Source organism: Bufo gargarizans, unplaced genomic scaffold (genome assembly GCF_014858855.1).
Source record: "Bufo gargarizans isolate SCDJY-AF-19 unplaced genomic scaffold, ASM1485885v1 original_scaffold_1852_pilon, whole genome shotgun sequence".
NCBI classification, from domain to species: domain Eukaryota; kingdom Metazoa; phylum Chordata; class Amphibia; order Anura; family Bufonidae; genus Bufo; species Bufo gargarizans.
In genome coordinates, this window is record NW_025334544.1 from 272,149 (window position 1) to 296,865 (window position 24,717).

General features: G+C 41.5%; 1 protein-coding gene across 1 annotated transcript in view; it reads right to left on the reverse strand.

Annotated features, from left to right (window-relative positions):
• The window catches only part of LOC122923740 (F-BAR and double SH3 domains protein 1-like), a 31,865-nt gene that overhangs the window by 759 nt on the left and 6,389 nt on the right, over window positions 1–24,717 (reverse strand). Inside the window, exons 4-9 of the mRNA XM_044274589.1 lie at window positions 19,780–19,908; window positions 18,715–18,798; window positions 11,074–11,233; window positions 8,375–8,580; window positions 5,700–5,784; window positions 1,946–2,013 (exon numbers count right to left, since the gene is read on the reverse strand). Coding sequence (XP_044130524.1) covers window positions 1,946–2,013; window positions 5,700–5,784; window positions 8,375–8,580; window positions 11,074–11,233; window positions 18,715–18,798; window positions 19,780–19,908 — 732 coding nt within the window. The remainder of the gene's footprint in view (window positions 1–1,945; window positions 2,014–5,699; window positions 5,785–8,374; window positions 8,581–11,073; window positions 11,234–18,714; window positions 18,799–19,779; window positions 19,909–24,717) is intronic.

The following is a 24,717-nucleotide window of genomic DNA, read 5'->3' on the forward strand; positions in this document are numbered from 1 at the left end:
TAAAGTGTTTTTTTTTTTTTTGGGCTAGTGAAATTAGTTATATTGCGATATATGACAATATAATTGTGTTACTTACTTTGATCCAGCAGTTTCTGCAAAAAACGAAGTTTTATAATATGTAAATTCGGTCTCTACCAGCAAGTAGGACGGCTACTTGCTGGTAGCTGCTGCAGAAATCCGCCCCCTCGTCGTGTTGATTGACAGGGCCAGCCGGGATCTCCTCCTCCGGCCAGCCCTGTCGGCATTTCAAAAATCGCGCGCCTGTGTTGATTCGGCGCAGGCGCTCTGAGATGAGGAGGCTTGTCTCCTCAGCACTCCCTCAGTGCGCCTGCGCCGATGACGTCTTCTATTTCGGTGATGTCATCGGCGCAGGCGCACTGAGGGAGTTCTGAGGAGACGAGCCTCCTCATCTCAGAGCGCCTGCGCCGAATCAACACAGGCGTGCGATTTTTGAAATGCCGACAGGGCTGGCCGGAGGAGGAGATCCCGGCTGGCCCTGTCAATCAACACGACGAGGGGGCGGATTTCTGCAGCAGCTACCAGCAAGTAGCCGCCCTACTTGCTGGTAGAGACCGAATTTACATATTATAAAACTTCGTTTTTTGCAGAAACTGCTGGATCAAAGTAAGTAACACAATTATATTGTCATATATCGCAATATAACTAATTTCACTAGCCCAAAAAAAAAAAAACACTTTAGTGGGGTGACAGAAGCCCTTTAAGAAATGACCTGGGGTGTCCTGAACACCGACTGTCAAGCGAAGGCTCTGGTCATATGCAGGATGAGAATAAATGCAGAAGTGGTTTCACCTATACACAGATATCTCCTAACACTCATTCATATTAATAAAGGGTGTACAGGCATGCATAGCCACCTCTGCACCACGAATGGGGACTGAGCACCTGAATTCTCATGGACATACGGTCCCACCCCACTGAAAACCAAGTGGGTTATTTATATACTGTTACTCCACAGACTTTTACAGAGAAAGCTGTATATATGCTTGGCCACATCTCCAGTTGGTCTCCTGTATGTGGCCGACTTAGGTTGCAAAATGGATGTGCGAAAGCTCCCATCCTCCTGATATGTGGGGGATCTCATGGGTAGGACCACCAGATATACAGATATCTAGAGTATAATCCTGAGTAGGATCTTATGTAGGTGAGAAAACCGATGTGCACTCATTGGAAACACGACGCCTTGTTGAATTTTTCTGTGGCACCAGCTAATACTATTAGTCTATATTACAGCGGAAGAATTTCATGACCTGAATTTCACCCATTTTAATCTGTTTAAATATTCTAATTTGTGAAACCCATAGAAATAATGATATCTGGAAAGTGATGACATCATAGACTGTACTGGGATTAGCAAGTCTGACTCCAGACAGAGCACCAGAGACTTCCCTTTGGTTCAAACAATCAATGAAGCTGCAACTCTCGGAACATTTCTTAGCACTGCCTGGTACAACAGTTCAGCCCAGTTCAAGCAATGAGTTGCAATACCAGGTAAAGCCACTACAAAATGTACAGCGCTGTGCCTTAAAATTGCAGCATTAAAAACAGTTCAGTTTTATGTACAAAGAAAGAATAAATTAAAAATGTAAATCATAAGGTCCCTAAAGATATATTCACACTGGGCAGATTTGTTAAAAAATTGCTACAAACAAAAATCCTTTTCATGCATCTGGATGAGACTGCAAACCCTATGCAGAAATTTCTACAACACATCAGCCACATATGAATATTAATGTTGTAAAATGTATCTAGGGAAATAAAATGAGGGCACTTTTCCTGTGAAGCTTGAGATTCAAGTCCCCACAATGGTCCTGCTGGCCGATAGTGGCCACTGGCTGGCAGACGTGTAGATAGCTGGGAAGAGGAGATATTGCAGAGGAGGTGAGAAAGAATATGATCTTTTTTTTTCTTTTATGAAGACACTTACTGGTCTCAAGCGCGTTGCTGCAAAGTCTGGAGAACTGTGAGCGCTTCCAGAACCGTTCTGCCTCGAGTCTAAAAAGTAAGCAGATAAGAAACATTGATTACTTCTCTAGACCTCTGCCAGGAATACACTTTATACACAGGCCTACTGCAAAATCTGCAACCAGCAAGGGATCTGCCTCTTAGCCCGGGACATCTTCCATCTAAACCAGAGGCTCTCAGCCAAGTTAAATTCCAAGTATATGCAAAGTCCCTTAAAAAAAAAAAAAGATAGGAATAGAATTGTGAGTGAAAGTCCTCACACTGTGACTGAAGCTAATAGCTTTCTGTTTGCCACTCCGTCTGTCTTGTGAAGGGAAGAGACACTTTTTCAATACACTGTGCCATCTTAACCATACTTGCCAAATTTTGAAAAGGGACTTTAGGGAGAGTAAGGAAAGCGATGACCACAGTGGAAACATTTTTGGCATTATGACCAAACCATTTAGCCAAAACTCCCTAAATTACAGAATTTGAATTACAAATAGTACCTACAGTTGTGTTCAAAATAATAGCAGTCAGACACCACTAACCTGATCAATCACTGCTTTTGGTAGAAATGATATTTCTACATGACAAATAATTTACTAGCAGGTGTAGTAGAGTAACAGAAACCCAACAGACCCAACAGTCATGACATGCATGCTGCTGATTCTCTGAAATTCAATCACTTATTGAAAGGGGCATGTTCAAAATAATAGCAGTGTGGAGTTCAATGAGTGAGATCATTCATTCTTTGAAAAACAGGTGGCAAGTATTGCCCTTATTTAAGGAAGGAAGGCAGCAAATGTTGTACATGCTGGTTACAGTGCATTCCTCTCTGAAATTCTGAGGGAAAAAAATGGGTAGTTCCAGACATTGTTCAGAAGGACAGTGTACCTTGATTAAAAAGTTGTTTGGAGAGGGGAAAACATATAAAGAAGTGCAGAAAATGATAGGCTGCTCAGTTAAAATGATCGCAAATGCTTTAAAATGGCAACCAAAACCTGAAAGACGTGGAAGAAAGCGAAAAACTACCATTCGAATGGATAGACTAGCCAAAATGGCAAGGACTCAGCCAACAATCAGCTCCAGGAAGATCAAATAAGGTCTAAATTTACCTGTGAGTACTGTTACAATTAGAAGACACCTATGTGAAGCCAAGCTATCAGCAAGAAGCCCCCGCAAAGTCCCACTGTTGAAAAAAAGACGTGCTGGAGACAGTTTGTCAGATGACCCCCAAACACTGAATTCAAGCCACAGTACACTGTGAAGACAGTGAAGCATGGTGGTACAAGCATCATATGGGGAAATTTCTCATACTACGGTGTTGGGCCTATTTATCGCATACCAGGGATCATGGATCAGTTTGAATACATCAGAATACTTGAAGAGGTCATGCTGCCTTATGCTAAAGAAGAAATGCCTTTGAAATGGGTGTTCCAACAAGACAATGACCCCAAACACACCATTAAATGTGTAACATCTTGGTTCCAGACCAATAAAGATTGACGTTATGGAGTGGGCAGCCCAATCCCCGGATCTTAATCCAATAGAAAACTTGTGGGGTGATATAAAAAATGCAGTTTCTAAGGCAAAACCAAGAAATAGAGAAGAACTGTGGAATGTAGTCCAATCATCCTGGGCTGGAATACCTGTTCACAGGAGCCAGAAGTTGGTTGACTCCATGCAACACAGATGTACAGCAGTTCTCAGAAACAGTGGTTATACAACTAAATATTAGTTAAGTGATTCAAAGGAAAGCAAAATATTCAAACATTTTTCAGTTTATATAGTGAATGTTTGCGTTTGTAAAGAAAAATACAAACACTGCTATTTTTTTGAACAGTCTAATATTCACTTTTCGTCAATTTTTATTTGAGAGGAACCACAGAAATTTGATATATTTTTCTTCATGTTTTGATTTAGAATAGACACAATTTTACCTGGAAACTGCACTGATCTCTTCTTTTAATGTGAGTCTCCCAGACAATAAAACTGCTGGTGCTCCTATTACACAGCCAGTCACAGTGCCAGAGTATTGTTCCAGTCAGTGCCCACATTGCAGTGCATGTCAATATTCCCAATTTCCAGTATGGGCCAAAATGCCTGTTATACAAACCAACCAAAGTGCCCAGCAGCCCAGCGCAAATCCAGACACAGTGCCCCTACTGCAGAGCCATCCATGGTGCTCTACAATAAAGCCAGCCATAATGCCCCCATGGCAATGTTCTACAGCAGGCTTGGCGATACACTTACCCTTTTCATACGCCTGTGCTGTCCCACTCTACTGCTATCAATAAGAAGTTAAATGCAAGACAATCCACAGCTACTCATATTGTATATATCCCCCTCTTCCTATGCCAGGAAGCTAAAGCCAGGGATCAGGAGGATAAAGTTACTGTGACATTTCTCCTAGGACATGAAGAAAGAAAACACTATAAAGCAGGGATACTCAATTAGTGGATCACCATATGTCCCACTTCTCAACTGTATCTGCGTTTTCAGGACGCATTACAGTTGAATACAATGGTGAAGCAGGGAGCAGTCAGTTCCCTGCCTCACCAATCCCCTGCTGTCCGTAGTTCAGTGCTGGCAGGGGCAATGTAGTGACATCATCCTGCCTGCAGCGCTGAGCTACAGACTGCGCAGCAAAGAACGGATGTGCTTTGTTCTGTTTGTTGGTGGAACATGGGGTAGGTAAGGATTCAAACTGGAGTCACTTAAGGGGGCATAACTTTGGAGGGGCACAAAAGTGGGCATAACTATGGAGGGGCCATTGTGAGGGGCCATATAAAAGGGCATAATCTATGAGGGGGCATCATTGTGTGTGGGGGCACTGGCTAACAAGGCATAACTATGAGGGAGACATCATTGTGTGTGGGGGACCACCTGAGGAGGCATAACTATGAGGGGCATCACTGTGTGTATGGGGCCACCATCTAAAGGGGCACCCCGCTGTGTGGGGGGACACTTAAGGGGGCATCATTTTGTGTGGGGACACAAGAAGGGGCGAAATTGTGTGGGGGTCTCTTAATGGGGCCTCAAACTGTGTGGGGTCCACTTAAGGGGGCATCATACTGTGTGGTGGGTACTTAGAAGACATCACTTTGTGTTAGGGGCACTTAAGGGGGACTCATTTTGTGTGCAGGGCATTTAAGAGAATATCCTTCTGTGAGGAGGCACTTAGGGGCATCATACTGTGTAAAGAGACATTAAGGAGGAACCCTACTGTGTAAGGGGCACTTAAAGAGGACCTTTTACTCCTATACAAACTGGCCAGTCTATGAGCTGTGTGCTGCGATTGGCCAGTGCTGCAGCAAGGGACACGCCTCCTACAAAAAATCAGTCCAATACAACAGACGGAGCTGAGACACCGGAGCCTATACCGGGCGAACGGAGCGGCGCCCAGGCATACTAGTAAGTGCAGGGGGACCCCTGGGCGCCGCTCTGCCTAAGAGTACTAAGAGGCATCATTACTGTTAGGTAGGGCAAGGAAGACATCCTTAGTGTGTGGAGAGGCACTAAGGGGGCACTATTACTTTGTGGTTGGCAGAAAGGGGATTACGTGAGTTTGGAAGTGTGGCTTATTGTAAAAAAAATGTTGCATCGCTGCACGTCACTGGTGTTGTCTCTCTATACCTTTTTCTCGTGTCTCGGTCCTTCACCCTACAGCTGACCCAGGAACGTGGACCTTTAAAAAAAGTACTTAAGCACCTCTGGTATAAAGCATTACTTACCTGTATCAGTAGTTGAGAGTCTTTGGCAGGCTAGTGGTGAAAACACGGGAGGTGAGAAGGGAGGTGGACCTGGAGAAGGTAGTTCCTGTAGAAACAGAAGCAACCAAATATAACCACACCAGACTACCACTGACCAAGATAGAAGAGACATAGCAATATGTGAAAAATGAAAGGCTAAGGGCAAAACTGTCTCCTGTAATGTACTATTAGCTGCTTTTGTCTACAGTTTCCTTCTACTGTGTACAGTATAAACAAAAGAAAATGACATGAAGTAGCAGCATGCAGACAAATTACTACTGATGCCTCATTCATTACTATTATGTTGTGGTAACATTTAGTACTCGGTGTGTATAATGATCTCATTCCATGAATGAATTATGTATGTATTTGGCTCATTAACACGCAATACTCCTCTTCACCGATGCAGAAATGGGATGTAAGAAAGATAAAAACATCATGGCAATATACTGTACTACTACTATATATGTATAGTTGGTCATCAGTTGTTTGCAGTACTAGAAGATATTGTGCACTAGTGGTACCAGGAATATCATGACATAGAACTTTGTACTAGGGTAAAACGATATCACTGGCAGTTAAAACAGGGGTATTCACTAGGTTTTATATTTAATAGGATACCTTCACTTTAATGTTTTAGTTTAGCTCAAAACACGTGCCTAGCAACAAAGGGTTGAGGACCACTGCCCTAGAAGAACCAGCCCTGCGGAGACTCAAGACTATAGGTAGGGAAAGGAATCAATGTGGCATTGGGGCTAGGTATGAATGACTATAGTTCTCCCTTATTTATAAAAAAAATATATATATAAATATTTATTAAAGACAATGATCCCCCCCTCCCAATCAATACCACAATGCAATTGTATGGTTCCATCTGTAGAAAACCGCAAAAATGAAAATGTCAAATGCACCGTGGATAATCTATAATATCGGTTCCCACATCTGAGAAGGTCATTCTATTCAGAACGATATAATAGGGAACATCCATAAAAATATATTTTATTCTAGTAATGTTCATGTTTACATTGGTGCGGTACAATACTCTACAGCCACCTTGTGGTAGAAACAGTTATTGCAGAATATAACATTTTCTGCCAGAACATCTACATACCATACTGACAGACCATGGGGCCAGGGGCATAACTACCATAGTGGTAGACCATGCGACTGCTATCGGGCCATGGGTAAGAGGGGGCCCATTTGGGATCATCTCCTCTTCTAATGGGGGTGAAAGGGGTTTAGACAGAAACCCTTCTGTCCTGTGTGGGGGCCTGCTTTCATCCTTGCTATGGGGCCCTTACTTCTCTATGTACGCCACTGTATGGGGATGCTATAGGACCGGTGGAAAAGGGTCTAGCCTTGGTTGGCCTTATGCGTTTCGCATCTGGGTGGCAGGAACATGTGCAAGACTCTACTCTCTGAAAGAACTGCATGGTTAGCAAACAGGGAGAGGGGGAATTAATCCTTCTGATCCTGGGTGACAAAACCTGGCAACATAACGGGGTCTCATTTTAATTTAACATGGTGCCCTGTTCTCTTCAATGCCAGAATGCCCTATGTTATGTGATAAGTTGATACGCAGTAGGTGCTAGCTACAAAGTACCAGTGTTCAATGTTCAGTGTGAACTCATCACTAGGATCTGCCATCGCCTCATGCACGGGACGGACCGCTGTTTATGCATGTTTTTGTGGATCACACACTGACCCATTCATAAAAAGGATCTGTAAAACAATGCATGTCATTGGTGTGCTGTCCTGATCTGTATGGCTGTTTCTCAAATTACAAAACATGTTTTATTCTGCACTGCTAGTTAAAGGAGGATTATGATTACATTAAGTTATCCCCTATCCACATACCTATCGCTGGGACTCACACTGATCACAAAAACAGGGGCCTTTGGATAGGGGATAACTTAATGTAACCGGAATACAGCTCCTTCACAGTCTGTCAGCTGAAGGGGGCAGGGTTGGACAATTTGCGGAGAACAAGGACTTTGGTCCTTTTTTTCTAAGGAACGTCTGGGTTCCAAAGATCAGGCCCCACCAATCATAACGATAGTCCATAACATTCTAAAGTGGGTCTAACCCTTTAATGTTTAACATGATTGGGTACACAATGACACAAAGGAAGAAAAAAAATTATATAAGAGTATAATATATGATAATTTTTCAACATTAAAAATAGCTGGAATATATTTTATTCAGCTTATTTTCATTTTTCTGAGAAAGAAAACCATATAGCTGCCAAAAGGTTGTCACTAAAGGCTTTTACAACTGCCAAGGATTGGGGCAATTATTGGGGGTAAGCATTCGTACAAATGCTAGTTCTCAATAACTGTCCTATCTAAATGCCACTGATCACTTGACAAGTGAGCAAATCGCTTGTTTGACAGTGGTTACATATGTTATATGTAAAGTAACATTTTCTGGGCAGCAGATCGCTCAGTGTGAACACGGCCTGCTGACGGAAAACAATGAATCTTTATGGGGACAAGTGATCACATTAGCAATGGCTCGTCCCCATACAGGGGAGATGATTGCTGCATGTAGATCATCAATGATCAGGAACCAACGGTTCATTCACAATCACAAAACAGTACAACCGTCATGAGTGATGTAAATGCTGCATGTCAGGGATTATTTCAAGTAGATCAGACCTGCTGAGAGTCTGGATCATCTCCTGTTAGTTCTTCAACAACAAGTGAGGGAAAGACTCCAACCCGGCCATTGAATTCCCCTTTCCAAAAGCCGTCGTCAACTCCACCTTCATCCCTACGGATAATCTGGATAATGGCTCCTTCAGGAAATGTCAGCTCTTCTTCACTCTGACCTTCATAGTCATAAAGAGCTCTGGCAAGAGACACTGGAAGAGAGAGATATGAATGTCAGATAAACATATACAAAAGCAGTTTGGGTGGAGAGTGTAAATGGCGAGTCGGCCATCTTTCTCTTTACTGTAGGTTTTTAATAGATTAAAGGGTGGTCTCCTGAGGCAATCCTTGTCCGTATGTCCAGTTTATATGGCTCAAGACCTACTTCTGTGTGCCAGAAAGCAGAAACATTATGCGTTACGTGGATGGCCAGTCATGGGCATGTAATGTTAAATACCTTCCCATGACTATTTCTGACGAGACAACCTTATGTTAGTGCTGGCACAGCAATACCAGGTGACAAATATCACTGTGTATTCACCTACCCTACCCTACATAAAGACTTACAGGTATGACTTACAGGTAGACTTACAGGTATTTACAGGTATGGACACAGCCTCTACTGATAGGGCCTCTGAACTACTTATCCAGACAATTAGAATTTCCACCGACATGAAATGAAAATAACCTAAAAAGTTAGGCACCAGCAGCAGGAGTTTCAGTGCAGTGGCTACCTAATCTGTCCAGTCCTTGTTAATAAAGGGAGGTCTCTTATAGCTCAAGTTTACCATCTAAGGCCTCATTGACAATTCCGACTCATCGGGTCTAATGAGCCAAACATACAACATCATACATCCCTATGGACACTAAAATGCGCCCACATTACAACCATTTGAATGAGGCATAAGAGGAACGAGGTGGCAGTTCTTGCTTAGTTTTTTTTCAACACTGTCTTTTTATTGATTTTCAAGCATATAATACATGTTGAGAAGTATAACAATAAAAGAAGACATGATACATGGTATTGTCATGTTTACATATACAGTATAAGACATGAAACTGGAATACTTTGCATAGACAGTTGTAAGAGAAAGTTTACATAGTCAGCAGCCTCCACAGAATGATCTGTAAAGAGGGCCTCCACATGGGTTAATAAGCCCTTCAACATTCTTTTATAGTAAGGCGGTCGGCAGCGGAGTGGTGTGGGCGCTAGAAAGCCACATCAGCCATTGGTTGTGTGCTCTTATCCTGGATTGTAAGGAGGGTCAAAAACCAGCTCATACATCATATGTAAGTTTACCATTTGGGTGACAGATTGTTTTGAATGTTTCGCTATTACCTTGCGTGTGGCCGTGAGGACATGTGACAATAACCATCAGAAGGATAGTTGAATGCCATCTAGACAAATGCTCAGAATCGCCAGCTATGGAGATAAGGGAGTGTGGGCGTCCAGAACCACCACATATGAGAGGGGGAGCCCTTTGAACCACACTTGTGCCAACAGAGGGAAGAGTAGTTCAGGACTATGTGGAGCAGTCTGTCTGGTGTCAAATACCAACGTAATTGAATCTTTCTACTCTGTTCAGCATGGTTAATGCAGTGAGATCACTTAATTGACCAATATAGAGCAGATTTCCATTGTTCCAGAGGGAAGGATTTGTTTAATTCCTCTTCCAATTTGAGCATGTATGGATCTTTTGATCCCTGCATAGGGGACATGAGTTTAGAGTAGATTATGGAGAGTCTTTCACGGTTTAGACCTTTGTCAGAGAATAAGAGGTGGAGCAGGAAAGAGAGGCTTGCAATGTTGGTGAGAGACATCGTGTTCAGATAGTGTTGTATCTGCAGGTATTGGTAAAGGGTAGAGTTGGGAATAGAAAAGGACCTGTGGAGAGAGGCAAACTCTAGAAGAGTTTGACCCTGGTACAGCTGGCCAATGGAAGGGGTAGTTCTTGCTTTGTACAACATCTGGCCACCTTGGATCCTTCTCCCAGATCGTGCGCTTGCAGGAGGTGAGGAAAGACAAGTTTGCTGGATCTATCTTTCCATCATAGCAAGCTGATCCCAAACATCTGTAGAACTGTAAGATATGCTCTCTTTACTCCAATTCTATTCATTGTGATGGATGTTCTATAGGTTCCCAAACATCAGAAATATGTGACATTCCTCGTTTTTAGGAGATTATACTTTATTATAATATAGAGCAACAATCAACATTTGGTATTTTTGCCTGATTTACTTACTATGTAAATGAGTAATTTACATAGTGATTTACTACCAATTTACTTTGTAGCAGTGGCCACTATATATTACTAGTTAGTGAACAGCACATACAAGCAGCTATAATATGTGTTATTAACCCATGTTCTCAGCCCAAGTGCAGCTAGTAATACATAGTGGCCAATCTCTTTAAATGGACACTTAGGAACTGATGAATACTGTTAGATTTTCATTGTCAACTTACTATTGATAGAACATGATAAAAAATATATATATATCGAAGTTACAACCAACATGGCAGCACTTTGTGTTGTCAATTATGCAAAAATAGCTACCACAACTGAAAAGAAAAATTACAATACTTTTCCACAAAAAAATATATAAATTGTGGCTACAGCTTCAACTTGAACTGCAAACACAGTTGATTGTGTGATCACGTATTACGTTGATGCAGCCCCCCCCCCCCCCTTCCCATTAAAACCTACCTGTAGCATCAGAACGTTCCAGCTCCAGAATCCCAGAGAGGCACTGTGCTCCAGAAAGTCCTTCGATGTGACCAGCCCTCAAAGATTCTACAACCCCCTGGTTCATGTAAGTAATATACTTTTCTGGGACATAACCTACTTGTCCAGTTTTGTTCCGAGCCTTAAGTGAAAATGGAGAAAAGTACAGACTGTTATCCTAAGAGCCTATTAGGAGATAAATGAATTTGATTTCCATTTCTGCAAGGACTGAACTCAGTGTACTCTTCAAGCTCAAATAATGTTTATACTTTTAAAACAGTGTATTTCAGAATGTCCTACAATCATCATAGAAAAGAAAAATGTCCAGTTTTAATAAATCTATAGACTGAAAGGAAAATATTATCTTTTTATTCATATGGCTTCCTTTAAAACGTATTAACCCCTTCACCATATTACCCCATGTCGCAAACCTTGCCCCTCCTTGATCATTGAGTACCATTTGGCTTCTATGGCAGCCAGAGGCCTACTAATGACCTCCAGGCCTGTCGTGACAAACATAAAGCATTCTAGTGTTCTAAATCCAGTACTAGAACAATAAAAAGTTATGAAAATTAAAAATAAAATGTTTTGTGAAAAAACAATAAATCACCTTTTGTATCATAAAAAGTCCTTGAAGATCCTAAATACAAACAATTGGTATTGCAGCATCCACAATGAGCCATCTAATAAAATGGTCACTTCATTTATCCAGAATGGTGAATGTGGAAACATTTTTTGTACATTCCATCTCCAAAACACAATAGAAAACGATCAGCATTCCCACAGCTCCAACGAAGAAAAAGTTAAAATAACACAGGCCTTTAACCCCTTAGTGTCCACCAAAATGCTTTTTTAAAGCAGTTCCTTTTTATGGTGGCCTAATCCAAGTCCTGCACAGGTCTCCCATGCAGCGAAGAGCAGGAGCTTGGCTGTCTCATGGATTGGCAAAAATGCAGATCCGAGCCAATTAACCCCTCAGATGTAGCAGCCATTAGCGACCACGGCATCTAAGTAGTTTCAGAGGGAGGCAGCTTCCTCTGTCAGCCAACAGCACCGCCGTGAATGAGATCACGGGATGCCGATATCTGTACTTGGCAGCTGGGAGTCCAGTGAAAGTCCCCAGGCCCGCCCTCAGTGGATGCCTATTGGGCCATGCCAGAGGCATGGCCTACTAAATTGTCAGTTTTATACTGTACTACATTAGTACAGTGTATTATGTAAGCCATAAGAAGATTGCATGTCAATGTACCCTTGTGGAACTACTGTAGTAAGTAGTAGAAAAAGAAATACAGTTTTATAAAAAGAATTCAAGTTCAAGGCTTCGGCGTTCTCCTCCTGTCAATGCGCACGCTGCGCCTTAAGTGACTCACCGTATGCAGACCAACAACAGTCGCCATCTTATTAAAGGGCAAAGTGATGGGCAACATTGTATACACTAGAGCAGTGATGGTGAACCTTTTAGAGACCGAGTGTCCAAACTGCAACCAAATACCCACTTATTTATCGCAAAGTGCCAATGCGGCAATTTAACCTGAATACCAATATATAGTATATCTTCCATGTACTTTATCATTTAGCTATAATAGCTTAATAGCCTACATTCAGTGCACTGCCTGTGCTGTTCATAGTGTGTCCTGTGCTGATGAATGGTAGGAGAAGTGTAAGGCATATTGGTACACCATAGACTTTTTCCAAGGCGCGGGTGCCCACAGAGAGGGCTCTGAGTGCCGCCTCTGGCACCCGTGCCATAGGTTCGCCATCACTGCATTAGAGTAATACAGCAACCTGGTACAAGTCCAGATCTAGGAGGACCGCATCACATATTGTGATATACCCTCCTAAATCGCGTTCAGACCAACAGCGTTTTTTTTATCACATAGTGGCCGAAACAGGCAGAGCCAGACCTACCAATTCAGGCATTGCAGTATTTGGGGGCTGCTCTGATGCTGAAGCAGTTCAATTTACATATGAAAGTTTTTTTCCCTGTAGTAAATTAACATGCCATGGAAGTATTCATTGATTTAGTTAAACGTGATATATCTTTACTTGGGCAGTCCGACGTACATGGTACATTGAAACGGCCTAATATTACTACAGAAGAGATGATCACTTTGGAGGGTTTGTCCAATAACCCCAAACTCACTATCAAACCTGCCGATGCCACTGAGGGGGCAGCTGATGGCACGGGGGGGCTGATGAGTTTTTCATTAAGAAAAACTTTCATTTAATTAGTTTTTTGCTATTCGAGTACTCAATTAATTGTTGGACTAATCGATAGAATACTTGATTACAAAAATAGTAGATAGCTGCAGCATTAGTCTAAATGTTGACTTTAGAGTTACAATGGGTATGATGAGTTAATGTGCCTTCCATTGGGTGCTTATTGAACCTTACCAATCCTGATATTGCGGCTAGTGCATTAAGGTGATTTATTTTTATTGCAATTTTTACTATTTTTCCCCATCGTACAGAGGCGATATCATGTGTCATATATACATTTCAAAACAACAGAAATATACTTCACTGTAAAAAAAAAATTGATAACCAACGACAGCTATAATCGTAATACATTTTGTACTATAAATCTCAGTTTTAAAGCCCACGAGGGGTTAATCAAATACAGCGATGCCTGAATTGGTAGGTCTGGCTCTGCCTGTTTCGGACACTACTTGATAAAAAACGCAGTTGGTCTGAACGCGAGTTAGGAGGGTGTATCACAATATGTGATGCGGTCCTCCTAGATCTGGACTTGTACCAGGTTGCTGTATTACTCTAGTGCAGTGGTGGCAAACCTATCGCACGGGTGCCAGTGGCGGCACTCAGAGCCCTCTCTGTGGGCACCCGCACTCTGGAAAAAGTCTATGGTGTACCAAAATGCCTTCGATTTTTCCTGCCATCCATCAGTGCAGGGCACACTATGAACGGCACAGGTGACGCATTGAATGTAGGCAGGCTATTATATTAAATGATAAAGTACATGGAAGATATACTATATTGGACTGTAGTATTCAGGTTAAATTGCTGTGTTGGCACTTTGTGATAAATAAGTGGGTTTTGGGTTGTAGTTTGGGCACTTGATCTCCAAAAGGTTCACCATCACTGCTCTAGTTTATACAATATTGCCCATTACTTTGCCTTTTAATAAGATGGCGACTGCTGTTGGTCTGCATACGGTGAGTCACTTGAGGCGCAGCATGCGCATCGACAGGAGGAGAACGCCGAAGCCTTGGCGCCGCTCCACGCAATCTACATCTACAGCTATGGTGACTATTTGTCAGTTATTAATGACCATGAAGTATTGATATTATCTGGATGGTCAAGTGGATTTTAATCTTTATAATATATATTGGCACTTTTGCACTTTACTTTATATATGAACATTGCTGCACTTGTATAGAATATATGACGCAATGATCGTGTTGGCACCTTTATTATATACAAATTATGGATGGGTTTACTATAATATTGGTTATTAACTAACAAATGGCCTGACCCAAGAGAGAGTCAAAAAGAGCCACCCCATGAATGCACATCCAACAAAAAGAGAATATAAAAAATATATATAAAGTTTATTAGACACATCAACAGACACGCATTAAAAAATTGTATACAATATAGAACAAAGTGCGGTATGCAATAAGATAAATGTAACCGACACACACAGGTCCACTGGATTACCACAAATAGATGTATGCACCCCTGAGGAAGCCGGATTGTTCCGGCGATACGCGTTGGGTGCTTCTCATGTTTCCAGGTCCACTGTACCAGCAGGCTATGTAGGTTTGGCTCTTGATATTTGACCTTATGTCGGTCTGTCCTTATCCTCATCTCTAGTGGTCTTACCTTACCTTACATTTGCTTTATGGGATTTATTGTATTGCTGCATATGCTGGTTGATAACGCATATATTTATTTGTGGTAATCCAGTGGACCTGTGTGTGTCGGTTACATTTATCTTATTGCATACCGCACTTTGTTCTATATTGTATACAATTTTTTAATGCGTGTCTGTTGTTGTGTCTAATAAACTTTATATATATTTTTAATATTCTCTTATTGTTGGATGTGCATTCATGGGGTGGCTCTTTTTGACTCTCTCTTGGGTCAGGTCATTTGTTATATGCAGTCGCACCACCCCTTGCACTCCCTGAATTATTTGGTGTGCCCCCTATCTCTTTAAATCATTGGTCATCAACTAATTAATTATGGGTAAGTATGCACTTGCACTTTGTAATTCACTTGAATTGAGAAAGGTTCCGTGAGGGGACTGAAACGTTGCTGTGACATGTGTGAATAAAGACACTTTTTTTTTTTACCATTTATGCCTCATGCACATATCCGTGGAACACGGACCGTGTGATACCGGCCTGGATGTCTTCTGAGTACAGGAGCGCACAGCGTCATTGGTTTCTATGACGCCGTGCGCTTTCTGCTGCCCCCACAGTACAGTAATACACTGGTATGATCTATACCAGTGTATTACTGTACTGCGGCGGCAGCAGGAAGCGCACGGCGTCATAGCAACAAATGACGCCGTGCGCTCCTGCACTCAGAAGACATCCAGGCCGGTATCACACGGTCCGTGTTCCACGGATGTGTGCGTGAGGCTTTACAGAGGAGTGCCGTGGGTTTTTTCCTTTATCAATACACCCATGATCAAGAGTTGAACGCAGACACCCGGATTGCTACGGATAAGGAGTGCTGCTCTATTTTTTAATTATCACATAATTAATCCCACAAGGTGAAGGCTGTAAAATATAAACAAAAACCAAAAATCCAGAATTTGCTGGTTTGTTGCCACAAAAAAAATTGAATATGTCGTATCTATCCCAAAATACCAAATAAAACTATACTGGTCACACAGCTTCAAGGAAGGGGTTTTATTGTGAAGTAAAACTTCAAGAATAACTATATACATTTGGTATCGCTGTAATTGTATTGCCCAAGAGGATACAGTTATTTTATTTATGCTGCAAAGTGAATGTCGCAAAATTTTGAATGTTAATAGACAAAGGTGGAATTGCGGTTCTTTTCCATCCCCCCCTAGAAAGAGTTAATAAAAGTTAATCGATAGGCTATATCACCTGCAAAATGGTAGAAGCTACAACTTTTCCCACAAAAAGGCCTCATACAGTGACATCAAAGGAAAAAATAAAAGTTATGGCTCTTGGAATGCCCAAAATAGGGTCATCACTAAGGGCTTAAATGCAGCAACACAAAAACAAAAAATGTTAAAAAAAAACCAAAACTGACGGGTGATATTTTTGCAAGTTGTCAGCAGAGTAGTTCACTGGTAGTCATAGATGGGCGGCTTTCTTCGCGGTGCATTTTCTTGGTGCACCGCCTGCATTTCCTGCACCACTGCAGATGATCCCGGCACAAGCATACATATGCCATATTCTGATGCCAGGCCTACTCACAAATATATACTACTAGCAGAAGGACCCGGCTTTGCACGGGTATATTTAATCTATTACATTTAATGTTTCTGTGTGTCGTTAAAAGATATATACAGTATCCCCCATAACAGTGACCTCTACAGCACCCCGCCCCTTTAACAGTGAACACCACAGTTCCCCACCCCTTAACACTGACCTCTCCCAGTGCCCCGCCACTTTAAAATGTGACCTCCACAGCAGCCCATCCCCTTAACTTTGACCTTCACAGCAGCCCGCTCCTTTAACAGTGAGTTTCACAGCACCCTACTCCCTTGACAGTGACCTCCTCAGGGGCCCACCCTTTAATAGTGACCTCCACAGTACCCTGCCCCTTTAACGCTAGTGCTACATGACGACATGTGTCGCGCGACATTTTGTCTCAACAACTTTTATAATGAGGCTATGGTGTTGCACTGCTACATGACAGTCGCAAAAAATCCATCCAAGATGGATGCATGTAGCAGTGTAGTTGTGCCCTATGTGTCGTGCGACTTATTGTCGTTGTGTAGCCCTAGCCTAAAGCTGACCTACAGCAGTGAAGAAAAATAGCTGGGTTGTTATGGAAACCTGGAGTAAAACTGTATGTATGTGGAGACTAAGGGCCTGAGAGCTTCTATTGGCTAATAAGGTACATGTGATCATGTGTATGGCAGTTGGGATATGAAGAGAAAGACTTGCAGGCTTGTATTTGCTAATGCAGGTCAATGTTTGGGAATATCTCAAGAACAGTACATCATAGAGAGCTGAAACCTTCCCAGACACCTGATGTACCTGTGTGCCAAATTTGGTGACGATCGGTTCAGTCGTTTGGTCGCGCATAAAGAACAGACAGACGTCCAGACAGACAGACACTCATTTTTATATATAAGAGATATTAACAGCAATTCCTTCCGGATATTCTCAACAGAATTGCTCTGGATATGCAGAATAGAAGTGTGCAGTGCTGCACACCCCTGAAGTTTCCCTTCAAACCTATGAGCAGTATACAGTTCATGGTTAACAAAATACTGGGCACTCTCACTATATACGAGACCACATAGTTTATTAACAATAGTTCTGCAGCATATACGAACAATTAGATTTAATACATATAAAATATATATATATGATGCATATAAAATATACCATAAATATCCAGAATAATTATCACTTAGCTACTAAATTATCTAAAACTACTAAAATATCCTCTGAATGGTTCGGGTGACAAGTCCTTCTGCTGGATGTTACTCCAGTCTAGTAATTATGTAAAATATTAACCACTGAGGAATAACAAACCCCGAAACGTGTTTGGTGCTAAGACCCCCCTGATGGACATTGACAACATCTGCTGAAAAGACCTTATGTGCCTAATCCAACGCGGGTTTTAATAGGATCAGTGCACGACCATACAAGGTTCATTCACACGTGCAAACAAGGAAGACGGAGACTGCACACATTTGAGCGCCGGCTCTTAGACTTACGGAGCGGCAGTTAATGGTGATCGAGGGGAACGGCAGAAGCACGCACAAGGCCTAAATACAGTCATCAACTGTACCGGAACCTCAGCAGAAGAAAGCATCCATGGGAATGGCCAGCAAAAATTTTCAGCTGAACAGTGAGTACAGCGGGACGCTGCATATTTAATCACTGCAACCAACAACTAAGTCCGCCACTCTCCTAATCAGAGGAGACGCGAATTGTGGGGTTATTATACCCCAAAAAGGACAGTAATATTTTACATAATTACTAGACTGGAGTAACATCCAGCAGAAGGACTTGTCACCCGAACCATTCAGAGGATATTTTAGTAGTTTTAGATTATTTAGTAGCTAAGTGATAATTATTCCGGATTTATATGGTATATTTTATATGCATCATATATATATTTTATATGTATTAAATCTAATTGTTCGTATATGCTGCAGAAATATTGTTAATAAACTATGTGGTCTCGTATATAGTGAGAGTGCCCAGTATTTTGTTAACCATTTACCACTACCTCAGAGAAAGGGTGATTCCTCTTTACAGTGAGCACCTCCACCGTTGATTGTTTCATTCCTGTGCGCCACATACATTGTATACTTCTGTTTCCAGTATACAGTTCATGCATACTACCACCAGGCTCAGGGTGTCAGTGTCCAAAACAATGTATAAGCTTGTACAATGATGTATTGTATATGACTGGTGACCTCTGAAACTGACTGACCTTTACCCACTCCTCCACATCTCCATCCTCAATGACCTCCAGTCTTTCGCCTTGAGTGATGGTGAGTTCATCTGCCAGAGAAGCCTTGGGATACAGATAACAGAAGGTAAGGTGACATCTAACGTGTTGCTCATTCTTATAATGGGCTGCCCTGATTAAAGTAAATTCATGAATTAGTATTATAAATAATTCCATTATGTGATTTATAAAACTCAAGACAGGTCCAGCCTTATAATAAGAAGGACAGGTGGCAAATCATCGGCAAAGCTCTACAAGACTGCCTTGTAAATAGCCCATATGAGCGGTGATACAAGGCAATGACGTGGCTATGCATATTTATCTGTATGTAAGTTAATCCTATATATTTTTCGATAAATTCTTAACAGTGTTAATATTTGCTGTAATCTGCACTGAGGCTACAAAGTACAAGTGGTGCAGTGCTATTCTGCACTACTGAACAACAAACCTCCTATATACCACAACATCTTGGTATGACATCCTCTGCTTCCCAGAGGCCAGGACCTTTCATTCCCTTCCCTATAGATGTTCATCTTGCTGTCTTCGTCTCTGTTCGCACTGTGCTTGGGCTTTATCCATCAGTTGGGCACATTAACCCTGTGTATACCAAAAGAGCGTGCTTTTGGCAGACGCTCAACTAAACTTTTATTAAACTGGATTAAAAAGTGAAAATCAAACACGGTTCTGAATAAGGAGAAAATGAATATGTATTTTTTCAATAAGACTGAATGGCAGGTGTATCCATGTGGATAGGAATAAGTTTGTATCTTCATTGGCACACGTACGCTGGAAAAATCTGCAAGTTAATGTTAATTCACATGTATGATACTGTAATTTTTTGCAGATTTTCCATGCACAATCTGCACTGACAGCCACAACAAATCAGCCATATCTGAACATGTAATAATTTTTCATTGATTACATAGACAATTTATAGATAAATACTAACACTATAATCAATGTCAAATCTACCAAAAAAGAAGAATCCTGCACCTTCGTTATAGGTTATAATGTAATGGAATGTCTACTACAGTACATATAGCCTACCGTGTAGTTATACAGCACATGACATGGCGTTGGATATGAACGGTTGCCACTCAGGTTAAGAGGGGATTCTTCAAATATTTCACCATCATCATCCATATCATCAAACTCTGAGAAATCAAAGTCTTCCATCTGGAAAAGAGAAAATATAGCAATAAAAATATAAATGCTGGGAGGGATTCAAGAGCAAAGTTGGCGACCACAGTTGATAAACATTAGATGCTCAGCAAAGAATGATGCTGGACTGCAATGGGAACCAACTTAGTCAACTCTTGGCTAAGTGTCTCATTGGGTTACATACTGTCATGCTGAACTCAGTCTTCTCTTGGCCAAGTGTCTCATTGGGATTCATACTGTCATGTAGCTCATTCTTCTCTTGGCTAAGTGACTCATTGGGGTACATACTGTCATGTAGAACTCATTCTTCCTTTGGCCACGTGTCTTATTGGGGTACATACTGTCATGTAGAACTCATTCTTTCTTTTGGCCACGTGTCTTATTGGGGTACATACTGTCATGTAGAACTCATTCTTCCTTTGGCCAAGTGTCTTATTGGGGTACATACTGTCATGCAGAACAAACTCATTCTTCTCTTGGCCAAGTGTCTTATTGGGGTACATACTGTCATGTAGAACTGAGTCTTCTCTTGGCTAAGTGACTCATTGGGATTCATACTGTCATGTAGAACTCATTCTTCTCTTGGCCAAGTGTCTCATTTGGGGTACATACTGTCATGCAGAACTCAGTCTTCTCTTGGCCAAGTGTCTCATTGGGGTACATACTGTCATGCAGAACTAATTCTTCTCTTGGCTAAGTTACTCATTGGGGTACATACTGTCATGCAGAACTCAGTCTTCTCTTGGCTAAGTGACTCATTGGGGTACATACTGTCATGTAGAACTCATTCTTCCTTTGGCCAAGTGTCTTATTGGGGTACATACTGTCATGCAGAACGAACTCATTCTCCTCTTGGCCAAGAGTCTTATTGGGGTACATACTGTCATGCAGAACTCATTCTTCTCTTGGCTAAGTGACTCATTGGGGTACATACTGTCATGCAGAACTTATTCTTCTATTGGCTAAGTGACTCATTGGGGTACATACTGTCATGCAGAACTCAGTCTTTTCTTTGCTAAGTGACTCATTGGGGTACAAACTGTCATGCTGAACTCAGTCTTCTTTTAGCTAAGCGTCTCATTGGGGTACATACTGTCATGCAGAACTCAGTCTTCTCTTGGCTAAGTGACTCATTGGGATTCATACTGTCATGTAGAACTCATTCTTCTCTTGGCCAAGTGACTCATTGAGATTAATACTGTCATGTAGAACTCATTCTTCTCTTGGCCAAGTGTCTCATTGGGGTACATACTGTCATGTAGAACTGAGTCTTCTCTTGGCTAAGTGACTCGTTGGGATTCATACTGTCATGCAGAACTCAGTCTTCTCTTGGCCAAGTGTCTCATTGGGGTACATACTGTCATGCAGAACTCAGTCTTCTCTTGGTCAAGTGTCTCATTGGGGTACATACTGTCATGCAGAACTAATTCTTCTCTTGGCTAAGTGACTCATTGGGGTACATACTGTCATGCAGAACTAATTCTTCTCTTGGCTAAGTAACTCATTGGGGTACATACTGTCATGTAGAACTCATTCTTCCTTTGGCCACGTGTCTTATTGGGGTACATACTGTCATGTAGAACTCATTCTTCCTTTGGCCACGTGTCTTATTGGGGTACATACTGTCATGTAGAACTCATTCTTCCTTTGGCCAAGTGTCTTATTGGGGTACATACTGTCATGCAGAACAAACTCATTCTTCTCTTGGCCAAGTGTCTTATTGGGGTACATACTGTCATGCAGAACTCATTCTTCTCTTGGCTAAGTGACTCATTGGGGTACATACTGTCATGCAGAACTCAGTCTTTTCTTTGCTAAGTGTCTCATTGGGGTACAAACTGTCATGCTGAACTCAGTCTTCTCTTGGCTAAGTAACTCATTGGGATTCATACTGTCATGTAGAACTCATTCTTCTCTTGGCCAAGTGACTCATTGGGATTAATACTGTCATGTAGAACTCATTCTTCTCTTGGCCAAGTGTCTCATTGGGGTACATACTGTCATGTAGAACTGAGTCTTCTCTTGGCTAAGTGACTCGTTGGGATTCATACTGTCATGCAGAACTCAGTCTTCTCTTGGCTAAGTGACTCATTGGGGTACATACTGTCATGTAGAACTCATTCTTCTCTTGGCCAAGTGACTCGTTGGGATTAATACTGTCATGTAGAACTCATTCTTCTCTTGGCCAAGTGTCTCATTGGGGTACATACTGTCATGTAGAACTGAGTCTTCTCTTGGCTAAGTGACTCGTTGGGATTCATACTGTCATGCAGAACTCAGTCTTCTCTTGGCCAAGTGTCTCATTGCAGTACATACTGTCATGCACAGAACTCAGTCTTCTCTTGGCTAAGTGTCTCATTGGGGTACATACTGTCATGTAGAACTCAGTCAACTCTTGGCTAGGGGACTCTATGGGGTACATATGTAGCTGTGAGCACTTACTTTTTAGGGAGTTTTAAGTAAATGGTTCTCCCATCAGTAAACCTCCTGACCATAGTATGTTTGGGCAAGAGGGAAGTCACCCTCTTGGGACCACCCTTTGTGAGGCAGGGCAAAGAGCTGTAAACCAGTACAGTCTCTCTCTCTATTTCTCTCTCTGGTAGATTCAATCTTAGGAGTCAATGCAAACAGTGAATGAACCTGAGGTGAAATACAAGGCCATAGAAAAGAGTAGGACTGTTTATAAGAGAAGAACAATTTTTCTAATACCAGATGAGTGTCCCAAACCACTTCAGTACTGGTCAGATATGTCCCAACTTCTTTAAGGGTATAAGAACCCAGCAGTGTAGATTATAAAAAAAAATCTGCATTGATTTTTGTGTGTTTTTTGCTGTGTTTCTGCACCATAATCTGGATATAATACTTGCGTATTTTGACACAGATCCGCCTCCGATTTTGACCCAAAGGGTTAAATCAGCACTGAAAATGCACATAAACAATTGACTTGCTGCAGATTTCAAAATCCACACAACAGGTCAACATGCACATGAGATTTTGAAAAGCTCATCTGCTTAGCTGGTGCTGTATTACACAGCGTTTTTTTAGTGTGAAAAATCTGCAAGTATATATCCTGCTGGTTACTACTGAACGGTTCAAGCAGAGATGTTGAAAACTGTGAGGAATACAGAGACTGACACAGGAAGTTTATCAGAAAATTGGAGAACGTTTTACTACACAAAGTATGGGTGCAACTGGCTGAAGCTGCAGTACCCTTTCAATAAAACAAATTCTGAATAAACTTCAGATTTCTCTTTTTCCATGTTATATTTATAACTTTATAAGCCTGACTTCCACGTAATTGTTAATGTTAGGTTGCTATGAAGTACTCTGTGGAGAGGACACACTAATCAGAGAATTCATTTAGATCAGCTTTATGGCTAAACAGCATAGGGCATTATGCTTCTCTAGCTGATCACCATGGAGACAGAATTATAAAAAGAACATTTTATAAGATTACATTTTTGCAATTAGTAAAAAAATATAAATAAATCAAATAACTAGAATATTTTGAACAATATATTTAACTAACGGGGGAGCAGTGAAAGGACACCTCCCATGTGAAAGGGGAATTCAGCTGGCTCATGGAGACATCATGTGGTCATTTCCAGTACTGCAGTTATACTTCTGGTAAATTTTTACACTATGGGGGTCATTTATTAAGACCGGTGTTTTAGATGCTGGTCTTAATAATCCCTATATCTAGCGGTGGATCTGCCGAAGTTATGAAGAGGCGCTGGACTCTACATAACTTTGGCGCATTCAGTGCCAGTCTAAATGTAAGCCAGCTTCCCTGCTGGCTTACATTTATACAATTTTCTAGGCCTAAAACAGGTATTAAAAAAATGATGAATGAGACGGGCCTGCCGGCCTGGCTTGGGCAGGGGTTGTGGTGCAACTAACCTTTGCGTCGCAATCTGTACCAGAAATACGCCTAATATAGCCGTATTTCTGGATAAAAAATGAACCCCTATATGTAGCACATTACAGTCATATCATTGGGAATACAGGTCCCTCAGAGACATGACCATAGCAAAAGTAAATAGTAAAATAGTACTAAAATAGTAAAAAGAGCAGTGCATGTAAAGAAAACTCAGTTGCTAAGGTTCAGAAAAAGAGTCTGTTTTCCTTTCCAGAACAGTTCTAGTACATGAACTGTATCTTGCATTGGCGCTTAGCCCCATTTGCTTGTACTGCTCTATCAAGCATAGGTTATTGACAAGAGTGGTACTCTTACCAAAGGAAAAAATCCCCTTTTTCATAATGCTGCTGCAATGGAACCAAAAGCTTGGGCTGCCTAAGAAAAATGCTAAAATATTGGGGTGTATGCATGCCAGCCATGAGGTGCTGCCATAGGCGTAACTATAATTCACAGGTCCCCATAGCAAAACAAGATGGGACCCCCGCCATCTAGCGCACAAAAATTAAAACAACTGCATAAGTAGTTACGTATAGTTAAAGGTATATTTAATAGCGCTATATATCAGGAAACCCACATTATAGCAAAAAGCAGCCATATTGTTATTTCTCACAATAAGGTACAATGTTCTTGCACCTGACTGGACCCTCTAAACTCTGGGCCTGATATCCACTGCAATGGCTGCTATGGCTATAGTTACGCCCATGCGTGCTGCAAAAATGGAAAGTACATCTAACATAGCCAGTACCAAACATAGGGAAAACTGCATGTAGGTATTTTGTGTGCTTGTCCCATGATTGTTTCATCTCTGCCCCACCCATCATTTATCTTTTTAGATTGCTGATTGACATCACTTGAGTGATGAGAAATCTATCAGAGATCATACAAGTAGGCCACCAGGAAAGGTT